The sequence below is a fragment of the Melanerpes formicivorus genome, unplaced genomic scaffold, assembly GCF_026170545.1.
Source record: "Melanerpes formicivorus ecotype bairdi unplaced genomic scaffold, bMelFor1.0.p_v2 SCAF_29, whole genome shotgun sequence".
In the NCBI taxonomy this organism is placed as follows: Eukaryota; Metazoa; Chordata; class Aves; order Piciformes; family Picidae; genus Melanerpes; species Melanerpes formicivorus.
Window position 1 is genome coordinate 7,915,121 of NW_027142381.1, and position 17,083 is coordinate 7,932,203.

Consider the following 17,083-nt stretch of genomic DNA (forward strand, 5'->3'; position numbering starts at 1 on the left):
TGGTATGGGCTGGAAGGGACCTTTGGAGATTGAGCCCAACTCCCCTCCCAAGGCAGGTTCACGTACAGCAGGTCACACAGGAATACATCCAGGAGGGTTTTAAATGTGTCCAGAGATGGAGACTCCACCACCTCTCTGGGCAGCCTGTTCTGTGCTCCATCACCCTTATATTAAAGAAGTTCCTCCTCATCTTTAGATGGAACTTCTTATGTGCAGGTTTGTGTCTATTACCTCTTGTCCTGTCTGCTTTAGCAGTCTCAAGGTTTTATTCTTTTACATTTGAGGTGGGGAGCTGTGACATTTAAACACCACACAGGGCAGGTTACAGTATTGTAGCAGCCTTCTTCTGCCAGATAATTAAAGTGTGCTTGTTTTATTAAGACAAGATACCTGCTGATGATAACTTGAGCATGTCTTTGCCAGAGCCATGTTAATTGATGGCACCAGTCCTGTGTGGCTCACTCCTTAAGTTCATTTCTTAGATGCTTTGATTTTAATATCTGCTGGTCAAAAGTGCCCAGAGTCTATAATAAAACTGTAAAGGAAACTTAACCCAGTTTCTGTTTTACACACAGTTAAGTCACTAATTGGCTTCAATGTTAACTGGGATTAAGATTAGGGAAGGAATGTTTCAGTGTGATTCAAGGCATGATTTTTCTGTTGGTGAATGAATTAATTGATACAGAGAAGTTTGAAAGAGAGTGCTGGTTTGGCTCTCAAGTGTTCTGCTCTATTTTGGCTGACAAAAAGCTTGACATGGCTTTTGGCTGTGCCAGTGTTGTTTCTGCCTGGCATGTTGTATCGGGGAAGGCAAATGCCTTGCTATAAATACAGTGGAGCAGCTATCGTGTACAGCATCATTTCTCTTGGCTCTCAGATGGTAAATAGCTCTTTCTGCTCGCCATGGGAACTTGCATGTGATGCAGGTCGTGGCCTCTTACTCACTGCAGCTTGACTTTTGACAGAGGACTTGTTTTGTTCAAGCAGATACTTCACTTTTTAAACACTTTGCTAGAAAGTTGCTTTCTGCTTGTAAAACTTGAAAGCAGGGAGTGCTTTCCAGGAAGCTGGTGTGCAAGTCGGAACGGGATGTCAGCAGGCTTCACATTTATGGGTTGTGAACGAGTTGGAACAGGTTTTAGCTGGCAAGCAGAGTGTGCAGCAGAATCTTAGGTGAAGAATGACATTTAGTTCCTGTTAATTCATGCTTCACTGTACTGTTATGAGCATGTAAGTGGTGATTAAATGTTTTTTCATACATACAGAAAGGTAGACTCGTGGCTAGATGAAGCTTCCTTAGCTGCTGTCTTGGCTGCAGATCATTTCTCTGGCCTGCATGCCGTGTCAAATGGATCAGCTAGCTGTCTTACTGTCCTGTTGTGTGACAAAAATGCTGACAAAACATGGTTTGATCCATATCATCAGCCTGGATGGGCAGGAGTAAAGCCATGGGTGGGATTGCTGGGAGAGGAGACAGAGGAGCATCGTCTGGTTTCCTGCAATGGTGTTGGATTAATTGCTCTCCTTCTCTAGGCTTTATCTCCCTGTTGTCTTCCCCAACCTTTTCCCTCCAGCTCATCATCAGCTGTGTTGATTTAGAACAAATTCTAATACACTATTGTAGTCAGAGAAAAGTTAGGCAGTGAACTGTTATGTTGGTTGATGTTCAATTAAGGTCTGCTTCACCTCCCTTTTTTGGGTAGGCTCTCATGTTCCAGTAGTCAGATTTTCCCACTATCCAGGTGAAGTCATGCATTTAATTTCTTCCTGTCTTTTGACTGTAAGGGTAAATGTAAGGATTTGGAGATCCCTTAAGCTATTAAATTTCTGTGGCATATTTATTGACCAAATCTTTTCTTTTCCCCTCCTCCTTTCTCTCTCAACACAGTTACAGACATAGAGCTGAAACGGCTGAAAGATGCTTTCAAGAGAACTTGTGGACTCTCCTATTACATGACTCAACAATGCTTCATCAGGGAAGTTCTTGGTGATGGAGTCCCTCCAAAAGTTGCTGAGGTAATCTGTGACCTTGCTGTGTTTTTTGGGGGGCAGAGGTGGTTGGTAATGTGCCTGTACAGATACGCAGGCTCGTTCCACTCTTCAGACATCACAACGTGCATTCTCTGGGTGAAGATAATGTTCCAGACTTGTCAGTGCTGTGCTGCATGACTGAACTGCTGATTCCAACCCAACTAATAGCTGGCAGGTGACTTTGAAGTGAACCTGAATATCCAGGTGTAGATTTGAGGAAGTAAAAGGCTGGCAAGATGTAACTCTATACATGGCCATTAGAGCAGGGTTTTATTTACTCTGGAGATGAGCTTCCTTTTGCTTTCCCTGAGTTGTTTTATTGGGGTTTTTTTCCACTTTGCTTTTGAAAGTGCAGATTAATCTTTACAAGCTCTTAAAAATCATTTTATATATAATAAATACACAAATTAGCTAAAAAGTAGCCAGAATGAAAATACACTTCATGGGTATCAATATTGTGTCTCTATATCAGGACACAAGCAAAAAAAGAGTTAATAGCATCCTGTAGCTGTGCATGTTTAACAGCATCATTTCCTCTCCTGGTGTTACCTCTGCTTTGAGAGAGCAATTCAAATATTCTTGGTAGAGAAGAATAAGATTAGCCAGACATTTCAGATGATACCTTCCTCCACGTGGTTTCTAATCACAGCTGCTATTCCTGGTGTCTTTGGTGTTATTGACCTCACAGGCAGTGTCCAAGCCTCCCAGTTTTATTTAGGTAATGTGAGGAGTGAAGTGTACATTGCAGAAGGTTTAACACTCTGGCAGAGGGTTACTTCCCCCCCTCCCCCCCCAAAGCTTAATTTTTTGTTCTTCCTTCTGTTTCCTACTTTTCCTCAGTGTTGATAATGAGGATGGTGTCATTTGCCTCTGTGATACAGTTGTCAGATTGATCATCTTTTTATGTGGAGATTCAAGCACTTCACACAGGAGAAACTGCAATCAAAAGGAGGTTTAGGATCTGCCCATGGCTTCAAGCATGTCTTCAGTAGTCACTTCTGTGTTTGTTGTCTTCTTTGACTGCTCAGACTTTCACATTCTGAGTTAACCTGTACTTATTTATCCCTTCTGTGCCACTCCTAAGAATGAAATGGCTGATTCAGGTGAAGTAAACTTTTGGTCACAAATAGAGACTCCTACTTTTCAAATGTCTGCTGGCCACTTTCTACCTTAAAAAATCTGTCCTTAAAGACACAGTTTTGGTGGTGATTGCCTCTTTTAACACTCATTACAGTGATATTGCAGGTTTTGGGTTTCCAGTTGGGTGAAGTAAAATTAATGGAAGTATCATCATTGGCTTTTGATGTCATCTCATTAAAGCTGGCACTTTGGCACCTCAGCATCCTAGTACCAATTACTGTGTACTTCCAGCATACAGAATAGAATAGAATAGGCCAAACCAGGTTGGAAGAGACCTTCAAGATCATCAAGACCAACCCATCATCCAACACCATCTAATCAACTAACCCATGGCACCAAGCACCCTATCAAGTCTCCTCCTGAACACCTCCAATGATGGTGACTCCACCACCTCCCTAGCAGCACATTCCAACGGGCAATCACTCTCTCTCTGTAGAATTTCTTCCTGACATTCAGTCTGAACCTCCCCTGGCACAGCTTGAGACTGTGTCCTCTTGTTCTGGTGCTGCTTGCCTGGGAGAAGAGACCAACCCCCACCTGGCTACAACCTCCCTTCAGGTAGTTGTAGAGAGCTAGAAGGTCTCCCCTGAGCCTCCTCTTCTCCAGGCTAAGCAACTCCAGCTCCCTCAGTCTCTCCTCATAGGGCTTGTGTTCCAAACCCCTCACCAACTTTGTGGCTTGACAGGGTGCTTGGTTGCATGGTTCAGTTGGTTGGGTGGTGTTGGATGATAGGTTGGACACGATGATCTTGAAGGTCTTTTCCAACCTGGTTTATTCTAATGCTTCTTCTAATGGACACATTCCAGGAAGTCAACATCCTTCCCAAACTGAGGGGCCCAGAGCTAGACACAGGACTCAAGGTGTGGCCTAACCAGTTTTTATTATATATATACACACAGGTAGATATAAATAATCATAGCAGTAGTCATATATGTGAGCTTGAGTACTGCAAATCTGGACCAAATTTGGGTTTGACTCTCCTTGTGCCATGCAGGGATGCTCTGTAATTCCTGGCTTCAGGATGTGGAGAGGCAGGCAAAGTCATTAAGCAGCTTAAAGCCTTGCTCTGAGTTTTCAGCCATTCAATCATTAGAATTGATCATTTTGATCCTCAGATTGCAGGGCTGTCCTTGCATGCTTTGGGTAGTAGTTTTCCATAACTGAGTAGTGATGCCTTCAGGAATTCCTGAGATCCAAGCAGAGTTTTACAGAGCTGCAGCCAGTGGACCTTGGGTCAGACAGCTCACATGGTTGTCGTGCACCTGAAGCACACATTTGAAACGTTCAGGACAGAACTCTTCTGGAAGGATCTCTTGGAAGAATGGGGCTGAGGGTATTAAATGGCATTCAGATGAGTGCTGTTTGTATTGTTTTAACTGCAGGAAAGCTGGTCAAGTGATGAGAGGCATGAACACACCATTTGGTTTTGAAGCTAAGGAAGTGATGTGATTGCTGTGTGCAGATGTGGGCACCTTGGCAGAAAAAATACTGTTCAGAGGGGGAGGAAGGACAGAATGCTGATAATGTTTCCAGCAAGTGTTTTTAATACCTTTGTATTTCAGACTGAGGAGGGGAAGAATGTTGAGAAAAGACCTAACTTCAGTCTGTGAGTCATGTAAATGACTAATTGGATTAAGCCTTTTATATATACCTACAGATGAGACAGTTTATCCACAGCACTCTCTGATACTTAGGAAGTAGTTCAGTGTCAGTGCAGTTATGTATTTGATTTTTTGTCTCCAAGTGTGACTAATTGGTTAAGAAGCTGCAGTTCAAGTAACACAAAAAAGAAGAGGGACAATGCCAACAGAAACATGAAGGGCATGTTGAGGGGGCAGCCACAAGAACACAGGCTTCTCAAGTACAGAGAGAGAAGAGGGATCACAAGGATAAAATCAGGAAGGAATCCAGGACATTTTATACTCTAGAGGAAGGAGCCAAAAGAATGCTCTGAGCATCCTCTCCTTCTCTTCTAGCAGGCTTACTGGAGTGTAGGGGCACAGGGCCTGGAGGGAACACTTTGTATAGACTGAGCTTTGCTTCTTTTTTTAGCAGAATAGGAACCATTCTGTTACACTCTTCAGTTACCCATGGAACATGAGGTGTCAGACTTACAGTTGATTAAAAAGAGTCTGTGTGCCATGTAATTCCATTACATTTGACATTCTGTAATGTAAATAGCCAGGATGCTGTCTGGGTGTGGCTGTTCTGAGTAAAGCTGCAACAGCATTAAGTAACTTTGGAAAATACAGACTTGCATCATATTTTGATGGTGCCTTTTATTGGCTCTTAAAATAGCTGGACTCAAGGCTCTGAAAGGTCTTTACCAGCCAGAATGATTCTTTACAGGGAGGATGGTGAGACACTGGAGCAAGCTACCCAGGGAGGTTGTGGATGCCCCCTCCCTGGAGGTGTTCAAAGCCAGGTTGGGTGAGGCATTGAGCAGCCTGGGCTAGTGGAAGGTGTCCCAGCCTGTGGCCAGGGGGTTTGGAACTAGATGATTCCTCCCAACACTGATCATTCCATGAACCTGTGAAATGAGTGGGAAACCACTCAGAAATGGCTCTAAATTTGCAGCAGGCTTTCAGATGGATGAAGAAAGGAGACAGCTTTATTCAAGCCTGTTTATGAAATAGCTGTTCTTAAAAAGGCTAAATGAAAGCCCTGAAAGAAAGGTTAAATTGGAGTGATGGGGAATAAAGGGTAGAGAAAAATCACATTAAAAATCATTGAAAGAAACCAGTGATTTCTCCTGTGTTTATTCCCAGCTACAGTTTTGTCCTGGAAGTCCTGTTAACCTCCAATGTGCTCTGGGCTTTCTGATCACAAACAGTTCTATTGGGACTTCCACTGGAGTGTTCTTCAGAGCTGAGTGCCTATTTTAAAAGAAGTCCTAATTCCCCTGTAATACAAAGGGAAATTGCTCACATGTGCAGTGTGGCCTTGAAGGCATCTTAGGAAATCAGAATGATTAGCCATAGAAAATGTGGAATTCAGACCTCTGCCATGACATTGGCCATGGAGCATTCACAGTCATCGTGGGCAGATAGAGCCCAAGTTCAGCTTTAATAATTGAGCCCTTCAAGCTGTTGTAAATGGATTAAACTTCAGTAATAGAAGAGGCTGATCTGAGCCCCCTGTGGGAAGTTAATGTGTTTGGGTGGTGGTGTGTCTTCTGCTGGGTCTAGGTGATGTTGGCTGTAGAATTACATCATCCTGTTTTAGCTGCTTCCTTTACATTTCCTTGCCTTCAGACATCTTCTAACAGTCTTAAGTGCATAGCAATGAAAAAATGATAGCTTGATGGGTGGACAAGGAGAGGACTTACTGAAGGTAGCAGGCAGAGTTATGTGGAGGTGAGTGTCTTCAGGGAATCTCTCTGCTTCACCACTGTGGCTGGGAATAGCTGGGATAGAGGATTGAACAACACTGCAGAATCTTTTACTATCTTATTGTCTGATACTTCTTTGGAGGTCAGCTAGAGAACATTCTGCAGATGAATTCTGCTGGTCTGCTTCCTAGCAGAGAAGAGCAACAAAGCTGCTGAAGTGTCTGGAGAATAGGTCTCATGAGGATCAGCTGAAGGAACTGGGGTTGTTTAGCCTGGAGAAAAGGAGGCTGAGGGGAGACCTCATTGCTCTCTACAACTCCCTGAAAGGAGGTTGCAGTAAGGTGGAGATTGCTCTGTTCTCCTTAGGAGCAAGAGCCAGGACAAGAGGAAACAGCCTCATGTTGCATCAGGGAGCTTTAGGTTGGATATTAGAAGAAACCTCTTCACTGAGACGGTCCTGAAAGAATGGAACAGGCTGCCTAGAGGGGTGGTTAAATCCCCAGCCCTGGAGGTGTTTAAGAGAGGCATAGAAGTGGTGCTGAGGGACATCATTTAGCACCAGACTTGGCAGAGTTAGATAATGGTTGGAGAGGATGGTCTTAAAGGTTTTTGCAGCCAAACCAATTCTATGAGTGGTAGATTTTTGTCCACCTTGCTGTTTCCAGTGTTAGAGCAGGAAGTCCAGTGTCACTCTTTTGTCCTGGGTATTGCCTTTTATTTTTCATTGCAGCAGTCTAACTTTTCTTTCCTCTTGCTGTTCCTGCCTTTCACTAACTCAAAGACCACGGAGAGGCTCATTTATATGTCCTGGAAGAGAATTCACCTTAGAAATGTGTTTAGCTGCCTGGGAGGTGACTGGCCTAAAAGCCACACGCACAGCCTCAGCAGGAGCTGTTGCTTTTAGCTCTGACATCACTGTTTTTCCTGTTAACTTTCTTATTATCTCCCCTGTTTGTTCTTCTAGGTTATCTACTGTTCATTTGGAGGAATATCCAAAGGGCTGCACTTCAATAACTTGATAGTTGGATTAGTTCTGCTTACAAGAGGCAGAGAGGAAGAGAAAGCAAAATGTAAGTACTGTAACTTACTGCAGTAACAGCAGGACAGGGGCCAGGGAGTGTGCAACACACATCTGTAAAGCAAACAGCCTGGGGTACCCTCAGCCCCTGTGTTCAGGTGTACCTTTGCCAATGAGTTTGGACATTTTTAGAATAGAATAGAGCAGGTTGGAAGAGACCTTCAAGATCATCGAGTCCAACCTATCATCCAACACCACCCAATCAACTAAACCGTGGCACCAAGCACCCTATCAAGTCTCCTCCTGAGCACCTCCAGTGATGGTGATGCCTTTTCATTTTCTGCACCCCCCCAAAATGAAATATTTGATAAGTTCTCTTGAATGTAAATGTTGGGATCCTCCAGGAAGGCTGCTGATCAGTGTGTGGGCAGAGGAAGGGGGGTGGCACTGGTATTTCTCAAAACAAATGCAAGCATTTGCCTACTGCCTGCTGTTGTTTTGTCTTCCTTCTTAATCTGACTCGATAGTGATTATTTTCCTTCTGATAAGTGGACAATGGTAAGAGAAAAAGGAGGTGCTTCCTGTCCTAAGCCTTGTTGAGCTGTCTTGAAATTGAATCAGTCCCAGGTTTCAGTCATGGAATCATGGAACTTATTTTGGTTGGAAGAGACCTTAGAGATCATAAAGTCCAACCATTAACCCAGCCCTGCTAGGTCAGCACTGAACTCTGTTCAAGAAGGACTGCTTCAAAGAGTCCAGCATGGAGCCACAAAGCTGCTGCAGGCAGTGGAACATCTCCCTGTGAGGACAGGCTGAGGGAGCTGGGGCTTTTGAGCTTGGAGCAGAGGACCTGAAGGGGTGACCTCATTCCTCTTGATAAAGATGTGCAGGGCAGTGTGGGCAGGATGGAGCCAGGCTCTGCTCAGGGATGTCCAAGGACAGGACAAGGGGCACTGGGTGCCAGCTGGAGCAAAGGAAGCTCCATGGGAACATAAGGGAAAACTTTTGCACTGTAAGGGTGGCAGAGCCCTGGAGCAGGCTGCCCAGGGAGGTTGTGGAGTCTCCTGCTCTGGAAATATTGAAAAAACCCACCTGGGTGCTTCCCTGTGTGACCTGCCCTGGGTGATCCTGCTCTGGCAGATGGGTTGGGCTTGATGGTCTTTGGAGGTCCCTTCCAACCCCTACCATCCTGTGAAACCCATGTCCCTCAGCACCACGTCTCCATGGCTTTGAGACCCCTCCAAGGATGGGGACTCCTCTGCTGCCCTGGGCAGCCTGGTCCAGTCCTTTAGTTGTTGCAGAGCTTTTGGCATTCTCAGCCTGTTAAATGTTTAATATTTGAAGAGTGTAACCCCCCATAATTGCTTCAACTTTCCTCTCCTTCCTCAGACATTTTCAGTCTCTTTTCTAATGAATCTGGGAGCTATGTTGTCCGTGAAGAGATGGAGAAGATGCTGCACGTGGTTGATGGGAAGGTCCCAGAGTCACTCAAGAAATGCTTCTCTGAGGTATTTCAGACAGGTTTTAGCCTGATGCATTCACAACAGTGTGTTTCATTGGGTAGTTTGGTTTTTCTCTGACATACACATGGCCCATGCACCTGTGGGAACTAATTGGCCTCCTTTAGATTGGGTGAAAGCTCCTAGTTTCTTGTGTTGTAATATTGCACCTGACTTAGACTGGGGTGAGCAGCAGCTCTGTAGATAATTGTAGGCATTCTCCATGCTTCTTGACTTACTGTGCTGCTCTGAAAGAACATTTCCCAAGGGTAATCATGTTATCAGTACATTTAAATACTAATATTGCTAGTGGAATTTGATTCATTACTGTGGATGTTTTACTGTGATTAGGGAAGAAATCTAGAACAGACCTGAGAGGGCAAAGGAAACCTTCATCCTGGATTTCAAAATGCCTGCCAGCAGCAATTGCTTAGCAATAAGAGTTTTATGGTATTGCTTTTGTCTCCCTGTGTCTGCCAGGAGCTACAACCTTTATTTATGCTTTAGGTTGGTTGAGAGATATATCCTTTATGAAGTTCTTGTCAAACCCAGGCTGTTGTTGCTTTCAAACATGCACAGATACTTCTTTGGCACTGCTGGTCCTGGGGAAGTGCCAGGGTTTTGTGATTTGGTTGCTTCATGTGTTACCAGAGGACCATAGATCAGCAAAATCTGCTCATCATTATACATTCCACTGAGAAACTGATGGGTTAGAAGCTTTATTTGTGGAGATCACATTACTGAGTTACCTTGGATTTTCCTGTACTGTATTGAAGATAGCTTTGGTTATGGCACTGGCTGAGGACGGGCTGTTGAATCTGGCAGTGGCACCACGTTGGCTTTGCAGGCAATGATCCTTCATTCTTGGCTGGAATCATCAATCTTGTGTATGCTGCAGTCCAGTTCCTGGAGCTGACCCACTTCAGTATTTCCTATTTATAATATCCCATCAATATGACTTGATGAATGATACCCTAAAAGTTAATTGCACACTGTCCAAGAAATCCAGACTCATACTTTAGGAAGAGTTGCAGGAAGAGAAGCATCAATCTGCCTTCAGACCATTTCCCTGCTCAAGAAAATGCTGGACATTGATTTTTCTTTTCAAATGAAAATAGTGTAATAACCCACTCAGCAGGATTTACTGGCCTGTTAATCATACCAGGGCACTGCTGGAGAGGGAGAAAGTTTAGTGCTCCTGCTGTGGGCCTTCCTGCCTGCCCTATGGCCCAGGGGCTTATGCATTGAAGGATGGTGTTTGTAGGTACTTCCCATTCCTTCAGCGTTATTGCATGGATACATCCAGGAGTAGGAGCTTTAAATTACAGCTGAATTGGCCTCAGTTTTGCTTCTGGAATACAAAAACCCAGTTCAGTGATACCTGTGTTGCTGTAGTTGCTCAAATCCCATCATGGCTCAGCTGTAAACATTGCACAATGCAAATGCCTTTTCTCCCCCCTGTCAAAAGCTTTTCTGTCTCTCTCCTTCCTTGTCCTTTCTCCAACCAATTGGAAAAACAGTGTCTTGGTGAACCATGACAGAGCTCTGGCTGCATTTACAGAAGGCAGTGAAAAAAGTAGAAGGGAAAGCAGAATGGCCCAAGTAGCAAGAAGATGCTCTTGTCTCTCACTCAAGCTGCTGGAGAAATTAAACAAAAGATGAAGATTCTGATCTGCTTTGTTCTTTGTTGATTTAGCAGTGCAGTTGGGTTTGCTTTTGCTTAAACAAGTGGTACTCTAATGGGTTAAATCCTGCAAAGTCCACCTTCTCCTGGCTGTCACTCCTTCTCCTACCTTTGTGCTGGCTCAGGTCTTTCTATGATTCCTTGATGAAGTGCAATGGGAAACTGATCTAGCTGAGAAGTAAGCCCTTTGCTGTAGCTCCTAATCCTGGAGGTTATTTTTCTGCTAGATCTGTTTTGCTGCATGGCTGCACTAATGTGATTGCTGTCACAAAAGAGAAGGGATGAAGGATCAGAAACAGGGTTGGTAAGAGGAAGGTTAGGACCATGCTGTCAGTCAGCAGTGTGGATGTATACAGATTAAACTGGTGATGGAGGAGCATTGTAGCATCCTAACTTCCTTGAATTATAACAGTCTGGAAGGGTTTGATGGTATCTGTAAGTGTTTGGATGCTTCTGCATCTGTTTGTTGGGGGAAAAAATGTCACATTTTTCAGCCTAGGAAAGGAGACATCAGAAGAATGATGATCTGGAGCCTGAAATAATCCATGGCAAGTGGAATTTGAACCAAATGTTTTAGCAGTGATGCTGATTAATCATTTGAGCAACTTGGCAAAGGAAGTAGTGGGTTTGCAATTGTCTGCAGTTGGCAGCTGCAGGTAGTCTGTGGCCAAATGCAAATTGTTGGATTCTGCAGAGGTGTAATTTAGTAAAGTTTAATGGTCTGTGATATTAGGGAAGTTCAAATAATGATGTGAAACCTCTTCCACTTTGCAGAACCCTGTTTATTTCCTTTGGAGATTAGGATCTCCACATAATGAGTTTGTCTACTGCTAAGAGATTGGCTTAATTTTAGGTAGTTTGTAGGTGCTGTAGAAATGAGCCTGATGATCCCTAGGGCTTCATGGCCACAGCCTGGAAACCATTCAGCTGAATGCTTTAAACAGCCTCTCCAGCATTTCAGTTCTGTGAATCTGGGGTTCTTATGTATTTCTGAACAGGTATTTCCATGAGACATCCAGCAAGAGGCACTGAGTTAAAGACCCTGTGAATGTCTTCTTCACAGGTACCCTCCAAAGGAGAATTTGGTCAACAGAGGCAAAAAATTGACATGCTGTAGTACAGTGATTAATCTTACTGTTAGTCACTCACAAATCTCATTTCTGTGGTGTTTGTATACTTGTGCAGCTCTAACAGAATGTTTATGACTTTCTAGCACCTGTTATTTGGTACACAAGAGCTCTTATCTAGCATAATAAATTGAAACTCATAAAAACAAGCCCTGCTATTTGCACTTGTGAGTAACCATTTTTCCTCTAATCCCTTTAGCCTCAGGTTCAGAGTAGATGACATTCCAAAGGCCACACTGGGTAGGTGGCTGAAAGGCAGGGAGCACTGAGGAGGCTAATTTCCCTCCCAGTGCTGTGTTTCAGAGTGAAATGGGAAAACAGGCTTGGCTCCAAAGGGAAAAAAAACCCACAATGAGTTTAGTGCTTATTTTTATAGGAGATTGTCCCAATTTGTGTGCATACAGCTGGAAGGTTCCTGTTTACCAGCACTGAGAAAGCAGAGAAAAACAGCTCACATTGTATTCTTCTTGCAGAGTGAGAAGGTGAACTATGAGAAGTTCAGGGGTTGGCTGTTGCACAACAAAGATGCTTTCACCTTTTCCCGCTGGCTGCTGTCTGGAGGTGTGTATGTGACACTCACTGATGACAGTGACACTCCTACCTTCTACCAGACCCTGGCTGGAGTCACACACTGTAAGTAAACCATGCTGGTTCCTGTGTGCATGTTAAAGACCATTTCAGAGTTCACAGACAAACTGTTGCCCTGCTCTGGTTGCTCATTAAGCCTCACTGATCTGGGATGTGTGCAGTTCTCTTCAGCCAGATAGACTTCTTCATGCTAATTTGTTCTCTGCTCTTTGTGCTGTGACATGTAAGCCACTGTGATGGACAAGGGCACTCTGGGTCATGATTTTTAAGAGATAATGATGCTGAGATTATAACACCTCTTAGAGCAGAGGTACTAAGCTAATTTAAAGGAGGAAAAAAGAAAGGGAAAAGGGCAGAACATCCTCTCTGACAAATACATTTACCTGAAGTGTCTTGACTTCAATACTGGAAGCTGGGGAAGGGTCTGGAGAACAGGTCTTGTGAGGAGCAGCTGAGGGAGCTGGGGTTGTTTAGCCTGGAGAAAAGGAGGCTGAGGGGAGATCTCATTGCTCTCTCCAACTCTCTAAGGAGGTTGAAGTTGAGGTGGAGATTGGTCTCTCCTTCCTAGTAACAACTGATAGGGTGAGAGGAAATGGCCTCAAGCTTCCCTAAGGTGGGTTTAGATTGGGTAAGACAAGAAAGCCTTTCCCTGAAAGGGATCTCAAACACTGAATCAGGCTGCCCAGAGGGGTGGTTGAATCCCCATCTCTGGAGGTATTTAAGAGAGGCAGAGAAGTGGTGCCTGAGAGATATGGTTTAGCACCAGGCTTGGTAGAGTTAGAGAATGGTTGGACTTAACGATCTTAAAGGTCTTTTCCAGCCAAAGCAGTTCTGTGGTTCTGCATTTGGTCTTTCAGATACAGTGGATTGTAAAACTCTTGAGACAGTTCTGAAAATGATGCTCATTTCACCAAGAAGTATTACCTCTGAACTGGCTTTCTGCAGGGGGAAAAAACTAGTCATAAACTCATTAAGGCTAAAAAAGACCTTTAAGATCATCAAGTCCTGTAGTCAGGCAACTAAAAGAACTCAAGAAAAGCCTCCTCAGGTTTTGCATTTAGGAATCAAGTCCCAAGAACAAGCACTTCCTTGTCTCTGAATGAATGTAAAAGGAGGAGCAGCTGGTTTTAGATCAAATGTCAAAACAATAGGCTGATCAATGCCACTTGGTGTGCAGGTCTAGTGGAAGCACACATGACAGCAAAGCATCTACAGGGCTCTGGTGTCCTGAGGAGAAGGGTGTTTGCTGTTCAGATGGTGGTGGCTGGAGCAAGCTGGTGGTGGTGTTTTATGGGCTCTCATGGATTTTCTTTGTTGGTGTCAGTGTGGCATTTAATCTCTTTAATGAGTTGCCTGAATAAAGGCACATCCAGGGTTTGCTCTTGGTTTTAAATGTGAGCATTAAAACTCTGAGCAGCTGAAATTAAAATACAGAAGGAAATTAGAAGCTTATAGGCAGGTAATTTATTAGCATTGCATGAGAAGCTGCCCAAGAGCACTGAATGCTCTGAGGTCTAATGGACAAGGTAGAGAAAGAGGAAAAAAAAATCATCCACAAACCTCTTTGAATTTTCTAGAGCTCAGCCCTGGGAAAAGAAAAAGTAAATCTCAAGCTCTGTCAAATTGAGATCTGCCATGGTCCAACCTTGTCAAGTCTCCTTTGCCCCAGGTCTTCAAAGAAAGCTTTACCCCAGGCTTCTGGATGTTACCTCAGAGCTTGCTTTGATTTTTTGGTCCTTTTTTTTCCCCCATGCTTTGAAATGGAAACATTTCTGACCAGCCATGCCTGTGCTTTGTCAGAAAAGTTCATTTGCACTGAACCTGGGAGGTTGATGATGCAAACCTATTAATGCAGTAGCTCTTCATATTTGTCCTTTTATTTAATACTTCAGTGTTGGTCTCCTGGTTTGGCTAAACCTGTCCCTGTCACCAGAAGCAGCCAGGCCCTCAGCAGAATGTGTCAAACTGCACAGTGTCTGCAGGCTCTGCATGCTTCACCACGTTTGCAAAGCTCCTCTGACAGCTGCGTTTGGCCCTCCAGATAACATCGAGTTGTACTCTGGGTTTGTTAGTTTTCATCTAAGTATTGCAGCAAGGAAAAGCCTAAATTAATTGTGCTGTGTTATACTGTCTGCAGGCCACTGTCTCTCAGGTGGCAGATGTGGAAAACTGACAGGGATTTGAGATAGTAGGAATCAGAGGATTGTTTCAGTTGGAAAAGACCTCTGAGGTCACTGAGTCCAAGCATCAGCCTAACACCACCATGCCTGGGAAACCACATCCCAAAGTGCCATGTCCACACAGGGATGGGGACTCACCTTTATTAGAATAAACCTTTATTAGAATAAACCAAACCAGGTTGGAAGAGACCTTCAAGATCATCGTGTCCAACCCATCAACCAATCCAACCCACCCAAACAGCTAACCCATGGCACCAAGCACCCCGTCAAGTCTCCTTCTGAACACCTTCAATGACGGCGACTCCACCACCTCCCCGGGCAGCCCATTCCATAGCGCAATCACTCTTTCTGTATAGAACTTCTTCCTAACATCCAACCTGAACCTCCCCTGGCGCAGCTTGAGACTGTGTCCTCTTGTTCTGGTACTGGGTGCCTGGGAGAAGAGACCATCATCAGCCTGTCTACAACCTCCCTTCAGGTAGTTGTAGAGAGTGATAAGGTCACCCCTAAGTCTCCTCTTCTCCAGGCTAAGCAGCCCCAGCTCCCTCAGCCTCTCCTCATAGGGCTTGTGTTCCAAACCCCTCACCAACTTTGTTGCTCTTCTCTGGACTCGTTCCAGCAAGTCAACATCCTTCCTAAACTGAGGGGCCCAGAACTGGACACAGTACTCGAGGTGTGGCCTAACCAGTGCAGTGTACAGGGGCAGAATGACCTCCCTGCTCCTGCTGGCCGCACTGTTCTTGATGCAGGCCAGGATGCCATTGGCCCTCTTGGCTGCCTGGGCACACTGCAGGCTCATGTTAAGCCTACCATCAACCAGCACCCCCAGATCCCTCTCTGCCTGGCTGCTCTCTAGCCACTCTGACCCCAGCCTGTAGCACTGCATGGGGTTGTTGTGGCCAATGTGCAGAACCCGGCATTTGGATGTGTTAAATCTCATGCCGTTGGATTCTGCCCATCTGTCCAGCCTGTCAAGGTCCCTCTGCAGAGCCTCTCTCCCCTCCAGCAGATCAACTCTTGCCCCCAGCTTGGTGTCGTCAGCAAATTTACTGATGATGGACTCAATGCCCTCATCCAGATCATCAATAAAGATGTTAAAGAGCACAGGGCCCAGCACTGATCCTTGGGGATCCTGGGCAGGCTGTTCCAATCCCTGACCACTCCTGCAGCAAAGAAATATTTCCCAATCTCCAGCCTAAGCCCTCCCTGGCACGATTTTAAGCCATTTCCTCTTGTTCTATGTAGCTGATCCTGGAGAGAAGAGACCAGCCCACACCTCACACCAACCTCCTTTCAGAGAGTTGTAGAGTGCAGTGAGGTCTCCCCCTCAGCCTTCTCCTCTCCAGACTAAACAACCAAGATGAACTGCTGAATGAACCAGTGCCCCCCAGGTCTGCAGAAATACTTCCTTTGCAATGCATCTGATGCTTACCTCTGGGACTTTGAGGCAGTGTAGGAATTTCATCCTGCAGATGCAAAAGTAAGGAAAATAGAAGTGCTTGAGCACTTGGAAGTAATTGCAGGAAAGGATGAGTTCTGGGGGCCTTGGGGCTGGTTTGTCTTTGAAGTTTAATAATCACAGTCTAGTCAGATCAATCTAAAGAATAAGAATTGTAGTACAGAAATGCTCTTAGCACAGCTGAATGTGTGAAACACAGCACCAGCTGTTGTGACAGTTCCTTTCCTCTCAAGGAAGGCTTGGGTTTGATTCTTTTACCTGAGAGAATAGTGGCCTTGTGGGAGAACAAAGAACTGATATAATGCTTAGTAAGCCTAGGCAAGCACTGTGAGCAGAATACAGTGAAAGACTGAAAGGTTTAACAGTTTCTTCCACTGTAAAATGCAGCCTGGTTTGTGAAACCTCTGCAGCTGATCATTTTCTCACCTAGCTGAGTCCCAGCACGCCCTCTCCTGGCTCCAGCTTCAGACCCTCCTGCCAATCTTGCCCTGCCCTCACCTTGTTCTTCCCTTAAACATCTTGAGTAAGGTGTGAGAGACAGGAGAAATGGCACTGATAGAAACAGTGAGCAGTGTGAACATTGCTTCAGAAACAGACAGCAACCATTTTATTGCAGAGCATCAGTGACTCCAGTTGCATTTACTTAGTGAGCCAAGCTACCAGGGAAGCAAAGGAATTCCAGTGTTTCACTGGTAAATAACATTTATTTTGCTAGGCAGATGACTTTAGTTGTGTTCCTCAATGTATAATTAGAGCTGGAATTTCACAGGAAGTTGCACACACTTGCTGCTTTTAATCAAACAGTGTCCCACTTCACTCAAAGCTTAAATAGAGCATTTTATTTAGAAGCTACCAAAACAGCTTCAGTTTCTCTTGGACCTTTGTTCCCCAAACAAAGGTCTCTTGGACCTTTGTTCATTTCAGGGATATGAGCCTCTCCTACACGTTGAGTGCTGACCACCTAGCACTGGTTGGATTTTATCTGCTTCCTGCTCTGATCCAGGTACTTCTGAATTATTTCCTTTT

At 44.7% G+C, this 17,083-nt stretch overlaps 1 protein-coding gene across 3 annotated transcripts in view; it reads left to right on the forward strand.

Moving 5' to 3' along the window:
• USP32 (ubiquitin specific peptidase 32) overlaps positions 1 to 17,083 on the forward strand; it is an 85,000-nt gene that overhangs the window by 22,830 nt on the left and 45,087 nt on the right. For all 3 annotated transcript variants that reach the window (XM_068154856.1, XM_068154857.1, XM_068154859.1), the window contains exons 2-5: positions 1,889 to 2,016; positions 7,467 to 7,572; positions 8,910 to 9,028; positions 12,304 to 12,463. In XM_068154856.1, coding sequence (XP_068010957.1) covers positions 1,889 to 2,016; positions 7,467 to 7,572; positions 8,910 to 9,028; positions 12,304 to 12,463 — 513 coding nt within the window. The remainder of the gene's footprint in view (positions 1 to 1,888; positions 2,017 to 7,466; positions 7,573 to 8,909; positions 9,029 to 12,303; positions 12,464 to 17,083) is intronic.